Here is a 25205-nt window from a genome sequence, read left to right as displayed (position 1 = left end):
TCCTGTGTTAAGTAAAAAAAAAGTTCAACATTTAAAAACATGTCTCAAGGCACCTTTGTTTTGTTTTGCTGTGCTCTGTCTAGCTTGTTAAAACACAAGAACATGTCCTGCATGAACAGCCCCTTAACCACTTTAGCTCTGCTGCATATTTTGGCTGCTGTCTGCATTTTTTACATCCAGATTTAACTAATTGAAAAATATTGGTCTCATTTGAAAGAAAAGCCCCCAAATTTTTTATAAAGTTTCAAATAATTAATTAATGATATTGTAAATGTTTACAATCTTATGACGAACATACATTTTGTATTTTTTTCCCTGTCTTTGAAAGCCTGTGATTCAGGCTCTGTTTTCTCTTATGTCCCTGTGAAAAGTGTTAGTTCATTCCACTTGATGGCAGAAAATTCTAGGAATTTTTTTTCCCCCTCTATAACCTTCCATCACAATATACAGATCTAAAATTCAGGTGGTGCTCTAACGCAGCTGAGCATCTGTCATATGCTCATCCATAGATATTAAGTTTATTTTGTTATTCCATGCACATTTTCCAATGTTTTATCAAATATCTTGGCCCCTGAGTGGACTAGAAGCTTCATCTAGGCGTCGTTGGAATGCTGAGATCCTGAGGTATAATATTTTAATATATCATTGGTAGTCCAGAACATATATAGTGAAAATTACCCACCAGTCATCGCACACTACCTTAGTACTATACATAGTTACACATAACTAAAATAAATGTGATGAAAAGGGGTTGACATTGGTGTCTTTGATTATATTGCTGTTGCCATTGGGTCAATCTGGGTCCAATCAGATTAGGCTGTTGGAGAATCTGGAATAAGATTGATGAGGTATGCATAGGTATGTATTATTTCCAGGCAAAAACCAAAAACACAAATGTCTTATCTGAGAAGCCATGTGTAAGGATATAGCTCAAAAATTATGAAAGCTACCCTCATACAAATTGGTTGATACATAGACAAACTTGTTCCCTTGAAGAGTCTCCTCAGAGTACAAATATTTTCATAATTGGCCTATAAATTTGAAAAAAAGTTAAACATTTCAAAACGTGGATGGTATTGGGCCCTAATTACACCTAGTGTAACTACACCCACAAAAAGACCAAGGAAACTATGCCATACTTCTATACTGTATAAAGACAACCTGGTATTCTTTTCAAGATCCTCCTAGGTATTCAACATTTTCAAATGAGTGCCAAACAACAAGCAAAACTGGGTAACATTATCTCACGTTGGGTAACATTATCTCAACAAAACTGACAGAAAGTCAATCAAAGCTTATGTTTTTAAATCAAAACACACAGTTAAGGAATCATATATAGAATAAATTATCATACTCATCATACTGAAAATACAGGTACTTAATCTGCTTTACTCAAGTGTTGCAGGTCATTCCAAATTAATGAATTAATTCAAGTGAACTTTATTAAAAACACCAAACTAATACTGGGTAGGGCCTCACTTTGCTCTCAAAACATGGATTCCACAAGATTTCAGAAACATTTCTTTGAGATTCTGGTCCATGTTGACATGATTGCATCATGCAATTTCTGCAGATTTGTCAGCTACACATTCATGCTGCGAATCTCCCGTTATACCACATCCCAAAGCTGTTCAATTGGATTCAGATCCGGTGACTGGGAAGGCCAATTTAGAAAAGTGAACTCACTGTCATGTTCATGAAACCATTTTGAGACGATTTTTACTTTGAGACATGGTGCATTATCATGTTGGATGTAGCCATTAGAAGATGGGGAAGTTGTGGCTATGAAGGGATGCACATGGTCAGCAACAACACTCAAACAGCCAGTGGCATTCAACCCTACGTGGTCTTCTGCTGTTGTAGCCCATCCGCCTCAAGGTTTGACGTGTTGTCCATTCGGAGATACTATTCTGCTCACTACAATTGTACAGAGTGGTCATCAGAGTTACCGTAGCCTTTCTGTCAGCTCGAACCAGTCTGGCTATTCTCTGTTGACCTCTCTCATCAACAAGGTGTTTCCATCTGCAGAACTGCCGCTCACTGGATGTTTTTTGGTTTTAGCACCATTCTGAGTAAACTCTAAAGATTGTTGTGCATGAAAATCCCAGGAGATCAGCAGCTACAGAAATACTCAAACCAGCCCGTCTGGCACCAACAATCGTTCCACGGTCCAAATCACTGAGATCACATTTTCCCCATTCTGATGGTTGATGTGAAGATTAACTGAAGCTCCTGATCCATATCTGCATGATTTTATGCATTGCACTGCTGCCACACAATTGGATAATTAGATAATCGCATAAATAAGTAGATGTACAGGTGTACCTAATAAAGTGCTCAGTGAATGTAAATCCCTGCTAAGTGTTTAAGGAGCAGTGAACGCTGTTTAGGGACCCTGTGAATGGAAATGCAGCTTGGCTAATGGTGCCCTAATGATGGCAGCAGAAACACACCACAGGAAGAAGAGAAGAGTAGAAAGAGGAAGATAAAGTGATGTAAGGAAGGGGCAGGGATGAGGTGATGGAGGTGTAGATTTTGTCCTGCTGCTTTGCTCTATTAGACAGTGTGAAAAAGAAAAGATGAGGAGAAGGGGGGGTTGGGGAGCAGTTAATTGCCTCTTCACTCATTAATGCCCACACCTCCAGAATCATTAATTACAGAGAGAGAGAGAGAGAGAGAGAGAGAGAGAAGAAGCTAAATTCAGGCACAAATTAAATGTGAAGCCCGAGACAAAGCCACTGGTTCTCCAAAGGATTTGATTTTACAGTGGACAACAAGCGGTGACCCAACATGGTATCAAATGTGTCTATCATACTAAATTAGTGGGCATAATGTAAACTGTGTTCTTCTTTGGACAGTTTTATCTTTTAGATTATCAAGTCAAATACTTTTAAAGGTGGAACAACAGTTTGAAGTGAATCTTTAAGTTCCTTAAAGTTATTTAAACTGTTGACACCTTTATAGCTAGCTACCCAAATAATAACACACAGTTTAATAGTTTAATAGCACAGACATTTGAAGGTGACTCTATCATCCCCTAGAGTATTGAGGCCGCCACAGTAATGCAAGAACACACGAGACTGCATGCTGGCATTGTGTTGGCCAAGCATTCATGTCTCCTGTTTGCAAACGTAATCCACAAGATTCTCATCAAGAAAAAGAAAACTCACTGTTTAACCCTTAAATGCAAACCTTGGGTCTTTAGTGACACAGGACCACATCCACCCCTTTTACCTCATCCACTTTTTGGAGTTATGCCCCCACCTTTTTATGAATAGTTTAACGATAAAAACAAAATTGCAATAAATAAATAAATAAAATACCAATAGTTCATTAGTGAACCGAGATATGTAGTAGTTTCTCAGGGGCCGTTTACATGACAACATTTTCAACTAAAAACGGAAAACTTTTTGTGCGTTTTGGCTGTTCGTTTACACGACAACGCCGTTTTGGGACGGGTTTCAAAGTGCACGTTTTTGAAAACGATGCCGTTATTGTCTCCGTGTAAACATACAAAAACGTGTTATATAAAGAATGATGGACTGATAGGCATCAATTTGAGATGTATAATTAGCAATATGAATACTGGTGTCTGTGCAAATAACAATAATCAACTGTTTATTCATTTGGAGTGTTCTGTATGGAGTGTGAACATTGTACAGTAGGCAGAACCTGCAATTTGAAAATCTTGAAATTAATGTATGGATTCAGATGGGAAAAATGTATTTGTATTTTAAATGTTATTTATTTACTTAATTTTACTTGATGTACCTTTACCCTGCAATTCATTCACCCACCACTTATGTATATAGCCTATAGACAGAGATGTGATGCCATGTACAGTATTCAATGATGTGCTTAGAATATGAAAACATGAGGCAGTGAAAATGCATGTTAGATCCAGTGTACACAAGACCTCTCTCTCCGTCAGAAGATATCCATATATCAGAGTTCTGTTTGATATCCAAAACCAGTCAACATCAAAAGCTTGTTATGTTAACTTACTCTTTTACCAGCCCAAGAGTCAGCAGGGGGAATACAGAAGAAGGCAGGAGACAAAGGGATGGTAAAAATGAGCAGAGTTTATTGAATAATCTTGAGAGTTCAGTCTATAGGCATGCACGCGAGTACTTCAAAACAACACGCATGACATTCAAAACTACAGTGGCGGACTACAGGACTGTGTTTGTGCTGCTCAAGATTTTGAGTTCCAGTAAAGTAATTGTAGTAATAAAGCAACCTCATCGTCCGTCCAGACAAAATTGCTCAATGCTTTCGCCATCTTCATTGTTTGTATTCACCGCTCTGTGGAAGAATGCTTATGTGCGCAGGTGCGCAGTGTTTCTTTACAGAGTGACATCGCCAACTACTGGCCTGGCATGCATAATACAGCGCTTTTAGTCATTTTCGCGGATCTGTGTGAATGGGGAATCGTTTTGACAACGTTGTCGTCTGTACGCGAAACTTTTCAAAAACGCAAAGAAAAACTTTTCCGTTTTTAGTACATCGTTGTCGTGTAAACATACCCTCAATCTACATTTGTGCTTCCATTAATATATTTTTGTTTTTTATTTTTAATTCATATCTATATAAGTTTACTATCACAAAACATCTATTTCTTTGTTTATTGCACGACAAATGTGCACTATGCCATGTTGAATGTCTCCCACATACTGTAGATTTTATACATTCTATTTGTAACTCAAGGTGCTGCTGTTGTTTTTGTGATCGATTTGATTTGTATTTGACATTGCTATTTGACGAAGCAGCAATATGGAAGTAGACTAGCAAGTGCAACACATTAACATTGTACTCAAATTAAGTCTATTTAGACTCATAAAGTGCCTGAGAAAATATCTCTGTTTATTACATGGGTATCTGGAATACTCGATTCTGATTTCTCAATAGTGCCATCTAGTGGTCTAATATTTCAACCGCACATTAGGGGATTAAGATATATCAGAGACCGGTCATCCGGGTATTGCGAGTCAACTTTCCTACTTCTCATATCACTCTGCGGTCTCTCCAAGTAAGCTAAACAAATAATTAATTCATATCAGATCTCTGATGCAAACCGGAGGTGCAAATCAGCTGTTCAGCTATTTCTTTCCTCTAACATAATAACAGTTGAAATGCAAATAAATATTTCATGTCCATTTACTTATTTATTTGGCCAGTAGTCTTGTAATAAGCTGGATATTGAGCAGTCAGAGAGTCATTTTTGTAAAATAAACACCACCAGAACTCTGACGCAACCCGGAGATAAAAAAAAAATCAGCAAGTCAGCGATTTCTTTCTTCTCACATAATAACATAATTTCAATGCAAATCAATATTTCATATACATTTACTTATTTATTTGCCAAGTAGTCTTGTAATAAGCTGGATAATGAGCAGTTAGAGAGTAATTTTTGCTAAATAAACACCAGCAGAACTCCCACGCAAACTGGAGGTGCAAACCAGCTGTTCAGCGATTTCGTTCATCTTACATAATAACAATTTCAACGCAAATAAATATTTCATGTTCATTTATTTATTTTGTTATAAGCCATGTAATAAGTGGGATAATGTACAGTAAGCTTGTTGTTATCGCAAGATAAACCCCTTCAGGGTGATGCAAGTCCTGATCACCCTGTCGAGTTTCTTTTGCGATAACAACACGCTTACTGTACATTATCCCTTTCGTAGCTTATGTATAGCTTATGTGTAGCTCAATATGTTGCATTTCATAAAATCTAATTTGGAAGTAATGAATCCCGTTCTTTAATTTACTGCATCATCTCTTTGATTTATGAAAAATAAAACATCAAAATACAACCAAATATATACTCTATTCTATAATTTTTTTCTATATATTCGATTTAATTCTCTTGAAAATGCTTTGAAATTTTTACACTATCTGGGCATTTTGTGGATTCATTTGTGATAGATACTGTATATGTACCGGACCGTTAAAGACCTGAGGTATGTAATAGTGTTTTGCGGAACACTCATGCATTTAAGGGCAACCTGCGCCCCCCCCAGACACTCACCTGCTCTTAAGGTGCTGGATGCTGCCCAAACATTTAAACTGGCCGTTCACCATGATGGCCATACGAGTGCACAGAGCTTCACACTCTTCCATACTGAAACAAAAGAGAGAGACAGAGACTGTGAGATATTTGCAGCATCTGGACTTTTCCACTGGCTGTTTTCCACTAATTCTGGACGTTCCTCACAGTGAATCTCCTGAGAAACACCTTCAAAGCATCAGAAATCCCAGAGCTCATGAGACAGCAGATCTGCTTTCCACCACATTCAAATTACACTCATTATAAAGCTCATGAAAAGCCTTTTACCTGGCTCAGAGCCAATGATGCAAAAATAATAACAATAAACTAATGTGCCGCCAAATCGCAGGATAAACACATACACAAGAACCGTGTCCTCGCATAGGACTAGCTGGTCTCATCCTCAGATTTCACGCCATCTGATGCTCTTATTTGCTCAAACAAAAATGGCAAGAGCTTTCTCAAGATTACAAGCACTAATCTGATTGGCTGACTGTCTAAGACTAAGACGTGTTTAAAAGTTCTCAGTCTGCTATGATTGCTTCTGAGATTACGTTTATGAGGTTTGTAGCATAAGATCTTTAAAGATATTCAGAGTTTCGTTAGTGACACTTATTAGCAAGTCAACTGAATAAGCAAAAGCAGAACAAGAAATATTGTAAATCTATGATGAGTGGATATAACTGAATATTTAAAATGTTACCTGTGTGAGGTGAGTATGACAGATCTGCCCTCCTTAATGACACTGAGGATACAGTCCCACAGAAAACGCCGGGCTTTGGGGTCCATGCCTGTGGTGGGCTCATCCTGCACACAAACACAGTTCTGCTGAGTGGTGATTACGTTGACTAAATCTAAAGTCCCTTTAAGGGAAGTTGGTTCACTTGGCGGCCATGTCATAGACATGCATTTAAATTAGCGAGTCTTCAGAATATGGTTATTTTCCATTTTAACCCAATTTTGTGTAAAAAAATAAAAACTTTTGGCAGTCCAATCAAATAATGAATCAAGACGGAAAACACAATTTTAAAATTCCCTGATATTTTCAGGTTTTCCATGATGGTGGAAGTATTGGAGCATGCTATTCCAAACATAGCTACAAACTGAGTATTTCAGATGTGACCTTGGGCCCCTATATCTTCACGATGGATAGGAAGGCAGTCTTCTCGATCCTCCAAGCCGATATCAAGCGGGATGGATCGCGACACGCTGTGAGCACCAGATCCGAAATTCTACCTTTAATTAGCATCCGCAGAGAGTGAATCACAAGTAATTCTGCAGGTTATGAATGCGGATTATTTCATATGAGACTCTGAATGAGATTTTAATGCCAGCAAACAGAAATGCATGTGTGTGGAATTTAATGTCTCGTTGTAAATTAAAAATCTCCTGAGAGTGACCTTCAGTCCTTTAATCTTTTCTATCATTATTCCACTCTTCATTTTATCCTTAATCCTCAAGGACGTTCACTCAAGTCTGTGAGTGCGTGCGTGTGTGTGTGTGTTTGTGTGTGGCTTTACTTAGATATACTTTGTGGACAAAATTGTCCATAGATGTGAGCTAAATCTGACAAAGCCAATTTTAGGGATGTCCTTAAAGGTTCATCAAACTTTCTTCTGTGGCACTCAAGAGGAGGTACAGTATTAGGCAAAATGTTCAGTTTCAGTCACCATTCACTTTCATTATAAGGAAAAAAATATGAAATGACACTAAAGTTGACTGAGGCTGTCATTCCTTAACATTCTGTCCAACATCTTTTATGTAAATGTGTTGATCTGTGTATCAGCATGTGTAAAGTATGTTTCTGGATTTAGTCTGTAGTCATTATAATTTAATAAATGTATAAATAATAACAATAGCTGTACACTGATGAGCCAAAACATTATGACCACCTGCCTAATATGCAGTTGGTCCTCCGCATGCTGCCAAAACAGCGCCGACCCGCCGAGGCATGGACTCTTCAAGACCTCTGAAGGTGTCCTGTGGTATCTGGCACCAAGACATTAGCAGCAGATCCTTCAAGTCCTGTAAGTTGTGAGGTGGAGCCACCGTGAATCGGACTTGTTGGTCCAGCACATTCCACAGATGCTCAATCGGGTTGAGATCTGAGGAATTTGGAGGCCAGGGCAACACCTTGAACTCTTCATCATGTTCCTCAAACCATTCCCGAACAATGTGTGCAGTGTAGCAGGGTGCATTATCCTGCAGAAAGAGGCCACTGCCATCAGGGAATACCATTGCCATGAAGGGGTGTACCTGATCTGCAACAATGTTTAAGTAGGTGGCATGTGTCAAACTGATGTCCACATGAATGGCCGGACCCAGGGTTTACCAGCAGAAAACTGCCCAGAGCATCACACTCCCTCCACCGGATTGTCGTCTTCCGACAGTGCATCTTGGTGCCACACTTCCCCAGGTAAACGGTGCAGACATACACGGCTGTCCACATGATGTAAAAAAAACCGGACTCATCGGACCAGACGACCTTCTTCCACTGCTACAAGGTTCAGTTCCGATGCTCGTGTGCACATTGTAGGCACTTTCGACAATAGACAGGGGTCATCATGGGCACTCTGACTGGTCTGCGTCTACGCAGCCCCATACGCAGCAGGGTGCGATGCACTGTGTGCCACAGTAGACCTTCTGTCAGTTCGGACCAGGCAGGATAGTCTTCGTTGCCCGTGCATCGATGGTTTGTGGTTTGTCCCTCCTTGGACAACTGTCGGTAGGTATTCATCACTGCTGACCGGGAGCAACCCACAAGACTTGCCATTTCAGAGATGCTCTGACCCAGTTGTCTGGCCATAACAATCTGGCCCTTGTCAAAGTCGCTCAGGTCTTTACTCATGTCCATTTCTCCTGCATTCAACACGTTGACTACAAGAAATGTAAGCACAGCGTAATTCTAGCGGGAAGACTCGCAGCTGTACATCATCGCACCATTAGCTAGGTAACTCCTAGCCAATCATGTGTCAGCCATCGCTTTATAATCTGCTTACAATCTATCACATTGCTGTTTCAGTGTGCCAACACGGCAATCTCCACCACCCCACCTCCACCAGTTGAGTCCCATCCTGCATGGGGGTAGGCTCCTCGCCCCTGCCTCCTTTCTCCGGCAGGATCCAACGGTTCCGAGTACAACTTCTTCGGACTGCCAGACGGGGCTTATGCCAAAGAGAGACATTACATTTCTGTTTTATATTCATCAAATAAATGTAATCTTAAACTTTACTCAAGTCTGCGAGTCTTCCTGATAGAACTGATAGTTTGCTTACCATCTAATCTACCCAGACCTTGACATGTGGCCTTGTTAGGAGATGATCAACTTTATTCGCTTCACCTGTGAGAAGTCATAATGTTTATATGGGTTGTCTTCATTTAGATTAGTAGGTAAATGTGTTGTGGACACGTGCGTGTGCACACACATGCACACACACACATCCAAATCAGTGCCTATTGTCTGTACTGTGATGGGTGAAGTGATTTAGAGTGCCAGGTGTGAGTGTGTGTGTGTGTCTGGGAGTGTGTGTGCATATGTGTGATGGGTGAAGTGGCTTGGAGTAGCGGGTGGGCATGTCTTACAAGGAAAACCAGAGGAGGACAGCCAATCAGAGCCATGGCAGTGGAGAGTTTGCGTTTGTTGCCGCCGCTGTATGTCCCTGCAGATTTCTCAGAGTAATTCACCAGGCCGAGCTTCTGAATGCCCCACTCAGCCACCTCCAGAGAGACAGAACGAGAATATATTTATTTACACACACACACACACACACACACACACACACACACACACACACACACACACACACACACACACAGTGGGGTGTAAAAGTCTGAAAATGCACTTTTAATTACAAATTATACTTTCAGCATAACAATTTGAGTAATAGGTTGAAAAATGTACACACATTTCAGAATTTTCTTGTTTTTGGTATGCTCCCCTTGTGCTAAAATGACAGCATGCATTTTTGTTTGTATGTATAAGTTTGTGTAAAACCTGATGATCTGACCTTTTGTACAAAGGAATTCACATGGTCAATGTCACAAATTTGCTTAAATGAATTTAAGTTAATTCATAAAACTCTACATGGCGCAAGCTGATAGGTCCTTTGAAAGTAAAAAACAGAAAACAAAAACAAATTGACTCGCATACATGATATCGCCATACTTCATGTAATCTGTCAGCTAATCAACTAACATAATCTCTCTTTGTGTAACATTAAAATAGCCTCAGTTGTTTGTAGGAAAGCTGGTTTCACGTCAGCGTGCTACAAGAGTTTTCTCTCCGAAACCCTCCTCCTCCCCAGCACCACCTGTCTAGATATGCTTCAAAGGGATTGTATACATGTCTAAATGTGCAGCAGCTGAATATCTTACATGCTTGATGCATTATGTTTTATGTATGTTTTATTGTGCAGCAGCAGAAGAATGTCTGTGTGTTCTAGCAGTAGTAAGTCTTCATTATTGCAGTGCAGCAGCAGCAGCATAAGCAGATCTAGTCCGCCAAGACCAAACCTACTAACCCTAACCCATATCCATTATAATACTTTAAAATGTATTCCAAGAGTTGTCATGACTGAAATGTAATTAGTGACCTAGAAATAATGGATTCTAAAAAATAAAAAAAAACGCAAACAAATAAATGTTGTGGCATAAAATGAAGAATAAACATTTAAGCACTATTTCAAGGTTGGTAATTAAATAAGCAAATTTGTGACATTGATCATGTTAACTCCTTTGTGCAAATGATCAGATTTATTTGCTTCCACTGAAACACACAAGCACACATTCTCAAATCATGCTCTCAAATAACACGGATCATCAAAAAGTTTTGCACAACTTTTGGAGTCCATGCCAGGTTGAGTGTATGCTGTCTATAAAAGCAAGCAGACACGTCAAATACTACAGAATTCTGAAAGTCATGTAAAAAGTTTCACCCAAATTGTAATACTGATCATTTGTAATGATTTTGTTACAAAATAGAATCATTTCCACAAGTGAACTCAGACTTTTGCTGCCCATTCTATATATACTGTACACACACACTTATCTTTTTGTTGCTGAATGGCTATAGAATGAACCACACACCAATACACACACTGATTCCCCACACAGACAGGTTTAGATATAAAGATTAAGGGTCTCTAAAATATAGTCCACCGGCTGTGTTACCATGGCAACCTCTTTTTCCGGAACCCCTCGGAGTCGAGCGTAGAACTCCAGGTGTTCTCTCCCAGTCAGAAGGTCATCTATGGCATCAAACTGTGGACAGTAACCCATGTTCTGCTGCACCGACTGCATTTCAGTACGGATGCTGAAAGTTCAACAAGAGTCTTCAAGCTATCTCTGAATTTAAGCCATTAAGAAACACTAAACATTAAGATTTAAAGGGGTAATATCACACTTTAAAACCTTAACCTCTTCAACTCTGCGGACCCAATGGCTTGTCCAAAAGGGGGCGCTATGTTGCGAAAAAGGTTTACGCTTAAAATGTTCAAGACTCGGGGGGCCTGGGTAGCTCAGTGGTAAAATACGCTGGCTACCATCCCTGGAGTTCGCTAGCTCGCTAGTTCGAATCCCAGGGAGTGCTGAGTGACTCCAGCCAGGTCTCCTATGCAACCAAATTGGCCCGGTTGCTAGGGAGGGTAGAGTCACATGGGGTAAACTCCTCGTGGTCGCTATAATGTGGTTAGTTCTCAGTGGGGCGCGTGGTGAGTTGAGGGTGGTTGCCGTGGTGGATGCCGGTTTAGCCTCCACACGCGCTATGTCTCCGTGGCAACGCGCTCAACAAGCCACGTGATAAGATGCACGGGTTGACGGTCTCAGACGCAGAGGCAACTGGGATTCGTCCTCCGCCACCTGGACTGAGGCGAATCACTACGCGACCACGAGGACTTAAAAGCACATTGGCACATTGGGTAAGGACTGAAAACATTTTTGTCACAAATCAGCACCACCTACAAGTCATGTGGTAGAAATATTAATATGAATATAAAAGTCTTTCAAGTAGCTCTTAAACAGACTAGTCGTATATTAAATGAAAGCTCTCATTCTCAGGAATGCGACTGTACAGTTTATTTAGTTGCCCTAATACCAGAATTCGAAAGATTTTTAAAAGAATCATAAAGTGAAATATGATATTTGTAAGACATCAAGTACAAACTATCACTTAACCCTTGTGCGACCTTCTGGTCATTTTGTCTTATTCATTTTGTTTTCTCGATCATTTTGGCTGTGTTAAAGCCAACGGCATACATTTTGCCAGAGGTGTGTATTTTTGGGGGAATTTTGATATTTCAACCTCAGTTCCTATATATAATACACTGTATACACAAAGTAGTTACACTCAGGACCTCAAGGACAAAAATGTCCTCATTGAAACCCATTTAAACGGCAATATTTGATCCCAGTGCCATTAAAGCATAAAATCATGAATTCTATGACATTATGCTTTCATTCTGGAGCCCTGCCTTCAAAATTTAAATGTTTAATATTTTCCACCAGATGGCGCCATTTGTCTCATGTTTAGCCTATGGAGCAAATACATGCTTTTTTCCTATTTTCTGTTCGTTGTATTATAGAGCACTGCAGGCCAATTGAATAAATGTTGCAGCTAAAATTGTGTGGGTGTTTTGGTATGGATGTCAGTGTGTGTTTTGACTGCATAAAAAAACTGTAATACATCAAAATCAATGTTGTTGCTAATCACTGACATTTCACAGACTGTGATAACCCCCCCCCCCAAAGAAAAAGAAATTCCCCTTAGCATTTAGTATATGGAAAATAATTATTTGTTTTGTGTTTTTTTTTTTTTTTTTTTTATAAAAAAACAACAGTGGCATTATATAAACAAACTGGCATTTAAAGTGTTAAAATCCTGAAAATGAATTAATATTTGGTAGTTATGATCAGGACTGATGTTGGTTAAACAAATATACTCATTAAAAGTGGAAAATAATATTAATATATAATACTATTATGGCAGTTTTTTAAACGTGGACATTTTTGTCCTCTAAGGACCTCTGAGCATCTTTTTTTATTGATGCACAAGGGTTAAATCAGCTATCACTGCTGCTGTAAGCCCCTAATAGCTGAAAACGTTACAGTATATCTGCTTTTACCTAAGGCTGTTTAATTAAAAATGAGCCATTGTTAACTTGCTTGCTTGTGTGAATAATCCAATGTTATATCTTAGATGTCATATCTCAGAACAAAATATGCCATCCAGCAGGAAAAGCCTACTAAACAAATCACTGGAAATATATATCATCGACTATTGATAAAATAATTGTAAAGTGGTGGATCTCAACTTTATAATGAGACCTAGATTGAGATTCTAGTCCACTCAGAGGCCGATATATTCTATGAAACAATGGGAGTGGTGCATGAATTGAAAATTAGACAAAGTATACAATGTCTTTTTTTTTTGTAAACACTCTCTTTGCATGTGAAATGTGCATCAGCGATTTACTGGTATGGAATTCTTCAGAAAACTATGGTTTCATTTATTTCTCATGATATGACCCCTTTAGGCCCCTTCCTGTCCTCATTAGCCCCTTATATGTTGTTTCAAAGCCCCGCCTACTTCTGATGTTAAACACCACCCCCTCTGACTCAGTAGACATGTCAGAGCTCACTTACAACTTTAAAACCTTTGTGTGTGTACCTGTATCCATTCAGGAAGGCATCTCCTCCTGATGGGCTGATGTCACCAGTCAGCATTTTAAAAGTCGTAGTTTTGCCTGCTCCATTAATCCCCAGCAAGCCAAAACACTACAAAACACACACAAATGACAATGTCTGCATCTCTATCATTAGAGAAAGTGTTACGATAAATAAAGCTCAACACAGACCACATGGGTCTCAAAAGCTAATCATACATCTTAAAGTTTAGTGGACAGGCAGTCAGTTTATTAAGTGATACTCTGTTCCAGAGCTAAAGCAGTTTTATAAGCACACTGAGGCATCTCCACAAGGCTTATTTATTTATTTGTATTAGCCAATGGCTTTAGTTTACATAATTAAAAAAATATATATATATTTTTATATTTACTACTTGCTATTGCTAGTCGGTTGCGGTTGGTGTCAAGAGGGAGATTTTCATTCAAGAGAGCATTTGATTGAAAAAAATAAAAAGATGGATACGCTTTTGAGTGCAGGATGAGTCATCAATAATGTTAGTCAATTTTTTTTTTTTTTTTTTAAAGGAGAGCTTAAATTTAACTTAGATATTCCATTGTGTATATGTATTTTTTTAACAACACTAGAATATAATGTAGATAACCTCAAAGCTAATAGACTTGAACTACAAGCCACAAAACTCAATTTTTATATGAAAGGGGTCTTTGAGGCAGAAGCATTTTAAAGACCATTGGCATTATGCACAAATGAATGAAATTCATTTAGACACTACATTCTTATTGGTGCTTAAAAGGGTAATTCTCATGAAGCTACAGTGAAAAATTTGTGCTGAAGTAAATATAGCAGTAAAGATTAAGTACCCTCTGCATTAAATAAGTGTAACACATCAATGGAAAGGAGGAGGCGAGAACCAGCTTGACAATATAAATAATATTTAATGATTAACTAAAACAAAAGCACAAACACCGTTCTCTCAGGCCGGGGAGCCCCCGGCATGACGTACATCCCCCCCCACGGGAGGGGACAAGGGGAAAGAAAGAAAAACAAATGTGGCACCTACATGCCGTAACGGCGATCGTGCCAAATTAACAAAACATTTAAAAAGAGAGGGAAAAGGCCAACACGGAGTGGCAGTGGGGGAGAGAGAGGAGAGAGAGAGAAAAAAATTCTAATTTACTTGCCGGTTCTCCGATATGCCGTAGTCCGGTCCTCGGCCACTCCTCCACCCTCTAGTGGACAACAGCCACGCCTCCCCGGGTGGTTCAGAGGCAGTCCTCCGGCCCCTGGCGGATGGAACGCCCCACCGCGTTTTTGGTGGACAGTAGGGGTCTCCCCCTCCCCTGGCGGCGGTAACCGCTCCAGGTGGTTGGTTGGGAGCCCCTCTTCCCCTCGCGGTCGGCGGCCGTTTCTCCGCTTCCAGGCGGCCGGGCTCCTCCGTCCTCCGGCGGATGGCTGCGGCTGCTCCTTTGGGGTGGATGGTAGCGGCGAGAACTCTTCTACGGCGCATCCCTCCTCCTTCCCGGGTTTCGGCACCAGTGTAACACATCAATGGACGATATAAATAAAATTTAATGATTAACTAAAACAAAAGCACAAACACACACACACACATACAGGTGTCGGACAGCTGTCTGTAACTCTCTCTCTGTCGCACTGCCGTCTCCAGTCAACCTTTATCCATTTCGGGCTAAACAGCCTGATTAGGGGCCGGGTGTGTAGAATCACGACCCGGCCCTGCCTTCCGCTCTGCCACAATAAGTTAAAGCATGTACTTTAAAATATTAAATAAAGTCTACATTTGTACTTACAGTTGTGCTCAAAAGTTTGCATACCCTTGGAGAATTGGTAATATGTACCATTTTTAAAGAAAACATGAGTGAGCAGGCAAAACACATTTATTTTATTTCTTATGGGATTCATATTCAACTGTAGGTTATAACAGAATGGCACAATCATAAAACAAAACATGGCAACAAAGAAAAAAATGAAATGACCCCTGTTCAAAAGTCTGCATACCCTTAGTTTTTAATACTGTGTATTGCCCCCTTTAGCATCAATGACAGCGTGCAGTCTTTTGTAATAGTTGTCTATGAGGCCCCAAATTCTTGCAGGTGGTATAGCTGCCCATTCGTCTTGGCAAAATGCCTCCAGGTCATGCAAAGTCTTTGGTCGTCTTGCATGAACCGCATGTTTCAGATCTCCCCAGAGTGGCTCGATGATATTAAGGTCAGGAGACTGTGATGTCCACTCCAGAACCGTCACCTTTTCTGCTGGAACCACTGGAGGGTCAACTTGGCCTTGTGCTTAGGGTCACTGTCATGCTGGAAAGTCCAAGAGAGTCCCATGCGCAGCTTTCGTGCAGAAGAATGCAAATTGTCTGACAGTATTTTCTGATAACATGCTGCATTCATCTTGCCATCAATTTTCACAAGATTCCCCGTGCCTTTAGAGCTCACACACCCCCAAAACATCAGTGAGCCACCACCATGCTTCACAGTGGGGATGGTATTCTTTTCACTATAGGCCTTGTTGACCCCTCTCCAAACATAGTGCTTATGGTTGTGACCATAAAGCTCTATTTTGGTCTCGTCACTCCAAATTACAGTGTGCCAGAAGCTATGAGGCATGTCAAGGTGTTGTCGGACATATTTTAACCGGGCTTTTTTGTGGCATTGGCGCAGTATAGGCTTCTTTCTGGCAACTCGACCATGCAACTCATTTTTGTTCAAGTATCGTCGTATTGTGCTCCTTGAAACAACCACACCATCTTTTTCCAGAGCAGCCTGTATTTCTCCTGAGGTTACCTGTGGGTTTTTCTTTGTATCCCGAACAATTCTTCTGGCAGTTGTGGCTGAAATCTTTCTTGGTCTACCTGACCTTGGCTTGGTATCAAGAGATCCCCAAATTTTCCACTTTTTAATAAGTGATTGAACAGTACTGACTGGCATTTTCAAGGCTTTGGATATCTTTTTATATCCTTTTCCATCTTTATGAAGTCCCATTACCTTGTTACGCAGGTCTTTTGACAGTTCGTTTCTGCTCCCCATGGCTCAGTATCTAGCCTGCTCAATGCATCCACGTGAGAGCTAACAAACTCATTGACTATTTATACACAGACACGAATTGCAATTTAAAAAGCCAAAGGTGTGGGAAATTAAACTTTAATTTCCATTTAAACCTGTGTGTGTCACCTTGTGTGTCTGTAACAAGGCCAAATATTCAAGGGAATGTAAACTTTTGATCAGGACCATTTGGGTGATTTCTGTTATTATTATGATTTAAAAAGGAGCCAAACAACTATGTGATAATAAATGGCTTCATATGTTCACTATCCTTAAATAAAAGACAGTTTTTTTTTGCATGATCAGTCATATTTTCAAAATCAATGCCAAAATTTCACAATTTCTGCCAGGGTATGCAAACTTTTGAGCACAACTGTAATTCAAATGTAAATCTGAATTCTCTAGCTTATAAGTAAATATTATTTATGATGGTTTGTTATCTTTACAATGCATTATAATGTATCAATCCTAAAGTAGAAAACTTTGTCATATTTATTCACTAATTTGAGTAAATTTTACTGGTAGATAAAAGAAGTAAATTGTACTTTTCGAAGCTGTTGTTCCCAGCATGCACCAGGCTTGTATAAGTAATGAGCTTGCATGGTTTCACTGTTTGAAAGTTTATTTCTACCATTTTTATTGTTGATTTTTATGTTACGTTTCGTAACTTCTTGTTTTATGAAGTCTGAAGTTTTAAAAAAAATTTTTACTCAAAATTACCCATTCATGATCAAAAGAATTATCTGTTGATTGTTACCGTCATTGTGTTTTCGCAGCATGCATTAAGCTTTCCTGTGGTAGTCTTCCGTATGATACTTGGTACATGAATAAACATGTTTATAAAGAAAGTAAAAAATGTGAAGAGTTCTAATAAAATGTTCACTTAAATTAAGTCTAAGTTTAAGTGCCACGTACATCAGATTTGTGAGTAAAAGTTACTGCATTAACTGAAATGTTTAAGTTAAATTTACTCACTTAAATCAATGTCATGCAATTAAGTAGATTTTACTTCTTTATTTTTCCAGTGTAAATTTAAACCATGGTAGTGAGGATTTCTACATAAAAAAAATTTTGAAACTGAAATCTGAACACATGTGGTCCATCGTGCACATAAACATTATAAAGGATTTCATGTTTTATTTTAGATTTTTAAAGATTTTTTTGGTTAATATCTTTTTATTTCAACCCCTCCAGATAAAAAAATTAATAATGTATGTTGTACCAAAAATCCAAAAGTAAATAAAACAATTAAGTTAATGTTCCACTGTCTGGATAACAGAATGAAAACAAAAAGTGGTGTCCATCAAGCAATTTTACTGTAACAATTCTTTGCTGCATTTTCAAAACACAGATTTTGAAATAAAGTCTTATTCTGCCATGATAAATCAGCAATAGGAGAGTTTCAAACGTGGATACCTGGATACTTGTCACCTTACTTTTTTTTTTCACAAAAACTTTTGAAGTGTCTACAGTGCATCCGGAAAGTATTCACAGCACTTCACTTTTTCCACATTTTGTTATGTTACAGCCTTATTCCAAAATGGATTAAATTCATTATTTTCCTCAAAATTCTACAAACAATACCCCATAATGACAACGTGGAAGAAGTTTGTTTGAAATCTTTGCAAATTTATTAAAAATTAAAAACGAAAAAAATCACATGTACATAATGCTGTAACATAACAAAATGTGGAAAAAGTGAAGCGCTGTGAATACTTTCCGGATGCACTGTATATGACTTGTTTCTGACACTATGCATTCTCATTCCCGTAACTGATACTAAATATGTTAGACAAGGGATTTAATGATCAATTTTGATGTCTAAATTAAGGTTTAAATACCTCTGTTAGATGAAGCAATAATTTTTACTAGCATGTATTGTGTGCCACTTTTATTGGTGTTTTTGTGTTAGGTCACCTTATTACAGCAACATACTTTATTGTTCACCATTTTTAAACTCATTGCAGTAATGATACATTTGTTTCTCAGTATTTCAACTTCTAACTGTCTCTTTAGTACTAATATGAATGCATTATTAATTATTCATTTATTATATAGTTATCCAGGTTGAAAAAAGAAAGCTACTTATAAAGTTACATAAAGTTATGCATATATATATATATATATATATATATATATATAAATACAAATTAAATCAACCATTAGTTATATATACAAAACAAAAAAAAACAAAAAACAAAAAAATGTTTGGATTAATCTGAAACATGGGCTTTATTTGGTAACAAGATATTTTTTTTCTGGACATGCTCCAGAAAATATTTGTATAAGATCTGGAAAAATATTAGACTTCCCTTTTCATGTTCCAAAAGAAAAGAGACAAAATTGTTAATTGTTAAAAAAAAAAAAAAAAAAAAAAAACAGAATGTGATCTAAGTTTTATTCCAAAAATAACTTCATGTTCTTAACGCACAAATGTGTGTTGTGTGCATATGTGTTATTTACCTCGGCTGCAGGAACACCCATACAGATTCTGTCCACGGCTGGAGTGATCTTCTTACGGTACATCTGAGAGAGGATAGAAGAAAAAAAAGAAGAGTTTTCACCATCAAAGTGTGTGAAAGATCATTCCTCAACCCAAATATTGATAATTTGAGATAATTCAGCTGTGTTTAGGCAACACTTTAAGGAAAGTTCAGGACAAAATACAACTTGAACAGCACCTGTTGCATTCTGTTGATTAACAAACCAAATGTAATTAACTGTAATTTACAGTAATTAACTTGCATGACTAAGAGCAATTGTACTGGAGGGTTTAAAAGTAGAAATGTGCAGAAAAAAATAAATAAAAATAAAACAATTAAAATGTGTACAAATTGAGCTGAAAAGTTGCACAAATCATGATTTTAGCAGTGAGGCTCAAGTGAATGCAAGTTATGTGTTATCAACACATTACCCACAGATTATGTCATGTCATTTTACTGGAATCCTTGAGCATTTAATGCAGAAGTCATTGGCTTTACATGTACTGTAAAGTTCCAGCATTTACTGTCTTTACCTAGTCATGACATGAGATGAAATATTGGATAGGCATCTTTGCCCAGACAAGGTTAGTAACTGATCTTACCGTACTAGTCTCATGCTAACACAAATAATGTGGGGTTACAGGATAACAGGTTCTTGTAAAAACAGTTTAGTTGTACATCTTAACGCCTATTGTGGTGCTGTGCATTCACACCATAGACTTCCGTTGTAAGTGCATTACTATAAACACATTTGAAGAACAAATTGAAATTATTTTCTGTGGTAATCAACATTATGTCACAGATGCTGTCCATAGAGACTAAGTTGAATTTAGCCCAGAATATCCATTTAAATTTTTTCTTGGTCGTGATGATCAGACATGTGTTTACAGGGGCTCAGCTGTTTTTGAGACGTATGGGAAGGAAACGACAGAGACTGTTGAAGATTTCCTTCTGAAGAGCAGTGTGTGATAAACACACACACACACATAGACTTTCTTTGAGTAGAAACAGCTGCTCTCTGTCCAGTTTAGCTCAGTGCTAAGAGACGTTTGCTCATCTCTGAGGACACACACACATACACACCTCTTTGATTACAGATCCTCTGAGCTGCTGAAGATCCGAAGAGCAAAAATCACACTCTCACAAAACACATCTGTACACCCAAACAGCTGTAACTATGGGCCCTCTGTGTCACAAAAATCAAAAATATGTCTTTGAAGTAAAAACTATGAGAAACAGCCTCAGTTATATCCGAAATGACTCAACAGACAGCGTTTGTGTACAAAGGTACCTCCAGAAACTGGTTTTGGACAGGCTACTGAGGCATAATGTCACATCGTTGCTAGGATACCAGCAACTGATTATCACCATCCGGTGTCCACTAAAGGTAACACGTCTGCTTCATTCAGTCAGGGATTATTTATCAGAGATGGGCCACTTCTATTAAGATGAATGGGAGAAATTGGAAAGCCCAACCAAGGAGCTCTAAGTGGCCAACAGTCAATGGATGTAGAAAGGAAGTTCTGCCTTACAGTTAAAAGAGCCAATCACCTTTTAGATACAGACATCAACTGTCAATCAACTCTAGAACGTGCATGCGCATTAGCTATACACGCCGGGAAGATTTTGTTTTTTAGCATAATATGAGGTAAAGAATCACAATTTATGATTCCAGTATTGTCAGATTTTACTGCTGATTTAAAGTATGTTCTTTGACCGTAATGTTGACCAACCACTTTGGAGATTTCGTTCATTCCCCATTCAAGTAGATGGGAGCTGTACTGGCATGACTGGAAATAGCCTCCCGGGAGTGTTCCAAAGATGGCTGAAAGTGGACTGACATGCTAGAAAAACTTTGATTCAGTTCAACTGAACCACAATGGTCAAATAATACAGAACAAAATCAAGAGAGTTTTGGTGATAACCAAGTGTATATTTAATAACTACAATACTAAACTCAGCAAAAGAAGAAACATCCCTTTTTCAGGACACTGTATTTTAAAGATAATTTTGTAAAAATCCAAACAGCTTTACAGACCTTTATTGTAAAGGGTTTAAACGATGTTTCCCATGCTTGTTCAGTGAACCATAAACAATTAATGAACATCCCTGCTCATCTGCGTGCATGGAGGCATGAGGACTGCAGATGTGGCCAGGGCAATAAATTGCAATGTCCGTAATGTGAGAGAACTAAAACAGCACTACAGGGAGACAGGAAGGACAGCTGATCATCCTCGCAGTGGCAGACCACGTGTAACAACACCTGCACAGGATCAGTACATCCGAATATCACACCTGCGGGATAGATACAGGATGGCAACAACAACTGCCCGAGTTACACCAGGAACGCACAATCCCTCCATCAGTGCTCAGACTGTCCACAATAGGCTGAGAGAGACTGGACTGAGGGTTTGTAGGCCTGTTGTAAGGCAGGTTCTTACCAGACATCACTAGCAACAATGTCGCCTATGGGCACAAACCCACTTTTGCTGGACCAGACAGGACTGGCAAAAAGTGCTCTTCACTGACAAGTCGCGGTTTTGTCTCACCAGGGGTGATGGTCGGACTCGCGTTTATTGTCGAAGGAATGAGCATTACACTGAGGCCTGTACTCTGGAGCGGGATCGATTTGGAGGTGGAGGGTCCGTCATGGTCTGGTGCGGTGTATAACAGCATCATTGGACTGAGCTTGTTGTCATTGCAGGCAGTCTCAATGCTGTGCGTTACAGGGAAGACATCCTCCTCCCTCATGTGGTACCCTTCCTGCAGGCTCATCCTGACATGCCACCAGCCATACTGCTCGTTCTGTGCGTGATTTCCTGCAAGACAGGAATGTCAGTGTTCTGCCATGGCCAGCGAAGAGCCAGGACCTCAATTCCATTGAGCACGTCTGGGGCCTGTTGGATCGGAAGGTGAGGGCTAGGGCCATTCCCCCCAGAAATGTCTGGGAACTTGCAAGTGCCTTAGTGGAAGAGTGGGGTAACATCTCACAGCAAGAACTGGCAAATCTGGTGCAGTCCATCAGGAGGAGATGCACTGCAGTACTTAATGCAGCTGGTGGCCACACCAGATACTGACTGTTACTTTTGATTTTGAACCCCTCTTTGTTCAGGGACACATTATTCCATTTCTGTTGGTCACATGTCTGTGAAGCTTGTTCAGTTTATGTCTTAATTGTTGAATCTTCTTATGTTCATACAAATATTTACACATGTTAAGTTTGCTGAAAATAAAAGCAGTTGAAATTGAGAGGACGTTTCTTTGTTTGCTGAGTTTAATTTCTCGCTAGAAATGGAATCAAAAATTGGAAAAAGTAAATAAAAATGTACATTTACACATGAATTGGCTATCAACTGCCTCTTCGGCCGCCATTTCTTTTTCTTCAGCTCAACCACAGTGGATCCGCACACACAGGATTGTGGGATTTGATAGGCAGTGAAGGATACATCTATGCTGCCTTCAAAAATTGATCAGATGAAGGTATCTCAATAGACAAGATGTGACACGAACATTGGATTCGGATGTGCCTTGATCCCTTCCTGCCTCCATACAGCCTCCTGAAGCAGCATTTTCCTGGTTTCGGATAAAGCTACTGAGGTTAAATGAAGGCAGGAAGTACATTATGGAGCTTGTATTAAAAAAAAGTATCTTGTTAAAGTTGAAATCAGGAAATACCTTATTGCTGTTCAGAGCATGTGAGCAGTGCGTAGCGGGAGTGGAGCAATCAGAATTTCACTGGAGCGAGGAGTGTGTTTCACGAGACTGCGCTCAGCTCCGCTCTGGCCACGCACAAGGCGCTCACTTTCCGCTCCAAACAGAATGCGCTACATTTCGCATGAGACCACATTAATATGTGTGTGCTTCTACACTGACAAATATCTGGTGTTGGTGGCTGTATTAGGTCCAAGATTTTAAAAAGAGTAGATTATCAGAGATGAGTCAGCGTTTAAACTCGGTGTGATTTGCGAGCTGATGGTGACAGTGCTGATTCCAACAACAGACTACAGTGAGGTGAAAGTGCAGAGGCAGTTCAAAACACAGATTTGTTTCCCAGACATACGTCTGTAAAGTAAAATCATTTTATTAGGCAACCACGGACGTCTGTAAGGTTTACCAGCGATTCGCACGGGATAAGAGATGTCTGTATAAATCACAGAGATGTGAGTGTCGACTGCATTTACACACTGCTGCCATGCGTAACTGACCCATCAGAAAATGTGCTGATTAATTATGAAGTATTAAATATGTACATATGCTGTATCTGGAAATATTAAAAGAAATTGACTTGAATATCTTGCAAAATACAACAGAACTGGTTACATTAGCAAGCCAGTAATCCTACAGTACACTCTTGAATTAAAAATCTAGACAATCTTTTCACATTATGTAATTATTGTATTTTTTTCCTCTTTTCTCCCAATTTGGAATGCCCAATTCCCACTACTTACTAGATCCTCATGGTGGCGCGGTTACTCAATCTGGGTGGCGGAGGACAAGTCCCAGTTGCCTCCGCTTCTGAGACAGTCAGTCCATGCATCTTATGACGTAGCTCATTGTGCATGACACTGTGGAGACTCCCAGCATGTGGAGGCTCACGCTACTCTCCGCAATCCACGCACAACTTACCATGTGCCCCATTGAGAGCGAGAACCACTAATTGCGACCACGAGGAGGTTACCTCATGTGACTCTACCCTCCCTAGCAACCGGGCCAATTATTTTGCTTAGGAGACCTGGCTGGAGTCACTCAGTACACACTGGATTCGAACTCACGACTCCAGGGGTGGTAGTCAGCATCAATACTTGCTGAGTGACCCAGGGTATAAAAGGAGCTGGTATGCAACCACTCATTCAGGTTTTATGCTGAGGAGCCGATATAAGGTCCAGCCATTTCAGCGGGTAGTTCAGCGTTGTGGCAGGAGGGACACAACGTCTCGTTCCCTCCATCAGGGAACGGAGGTTACACCAGTAACCATGACGTTCCGTATCTGTCACTCACTCGACTTTGTGTCGATGTAGTGACACTAAGGGTCCCTATACGAAACGCCACAAGGCTGAACTGTGTTACGTGAACTGGCGGTGTGTGGTGGGCAGACTTGCTGTGTGCCTCATAGCCAGCACACCAGGTCGATACGTAACCTCCCCCAACATAGTTATGAGTGCCGAACGGCCCTTTTTGGGGACAAGTCGACTACCCAAAGATAGAGACAGGCTTAACCCAGTCGTGGCCTCTTTTCCCCTTCTCTTTTTCCACTCCCTAAAAAAGAAGGGGGATTATCCGACTGGGCCGCCAGGTCTAGTCGGGGGATGTCCCTCCCAAGGGGAAGACACCGTGGAGACCACACCTCACCCAGAGAGAGGGGGGGATATTTAAGTGGAAGAATACGTCACATGGTCTTTCCAACCATGTGGAGAGCCTTCAAGGTAAATCCTGCCCAATGGGGGAGGAGTTACTACAAACATGAAGACTGGGGCAGAGGGGCTCTGCCCAAGGAAGACGCAGTTTGCCAGCAGGGAAACGAACTGGCGGAAGAAATATATCACATGGGGTTAGCCTTACAGGAAACCACCACATGCGGAGCACCTACCCCAGAACAGGGCTCTTAGTTAGCGTGTGTTCTGGGCCGGCAGTGAGTCTCTGAAAACTCGACTGCCACAGGGCTCGGAGGAAGTCAACCAGGGAACAAAGTTTGTGAACACTACTGGGAATTAACGGCGCACGTCTTCATCTCCAAGGGAGGTGGAAGGCGCTATGTGCAAGCGATACACCCGGCCAGCTATCCCGGGCTTATCAGCTTGTGTTGCGTGCCACTACCTGGGACGAAACCGGTTCCACCCGGAGGTTGTAGAACCTTGCAAATGTGTTGGGTGTTGCCCAGCCCACTGCTCTGCAAATGTCTGTTAGAGAGGCACCTCTGGCCAGGGCCCAAGAAGCCGCTACACCTCGGGTAGAATGGGCTCGTAGCCCTACCGG

General features: G+C 40.0%; 1 protein-coding gene across 1 annotated transcript in view; it reads right to left on the bottom strand.

The window, feature by feature from the left end:
• Nucleotides 1–25205, bottom strand: part of LOC127456485 (phospholipid-transporting ATPase ABCA1) — a 221481-nt gene that overhangs the window by 9289 nt on the left and 186987 nt on the right. Inside the window, exons 43-48 of the mRNA XM_051725006.1 lie at nt 19213–19275; nt 13713–13819; nt 11219–11360; nt 9632–9766; nt 6753–6856; nt 6032–6124 (exon numbers count right to left, since the gene is read on the bottom strand). Coding sequence (XP_051580966.1) covers nt 6032–6124; nt 6753–6856; nt 9632–9766; nt 11219–11360; nt 13713–13819; nt 19213–19275 — 644 coding nt within the window. The remainder of the gene's footprint in view (nt 1–6031; nt 6125–6752; nt 6857–9631; nt 9767–11218; nt 11361–13712; nt 13820–19212; nt 19276–25205) is intronic.

Source organism: Myxocyprinus asiaticus, chromosome 2 (genome assembly GCF_019703515.2).
Source record: "Myxocyprinus asiaticus isolate MX2 ecotype Aquarium Trade chromosome 2, UBuf_Myxa_2, whole genome shotgun sequence".
Lineage (NCBI taxonomy): Eukaryota > Metazoa > Chordata > Actinopteri > Cypriniformes > Catostomidae > Myxocyprinus > Myxocyprinus asiaticus.
Note: the sequence above shows the minus strand (reverse complement) of the source record. Positions and strands in the feature narration are given on the sequence as shown.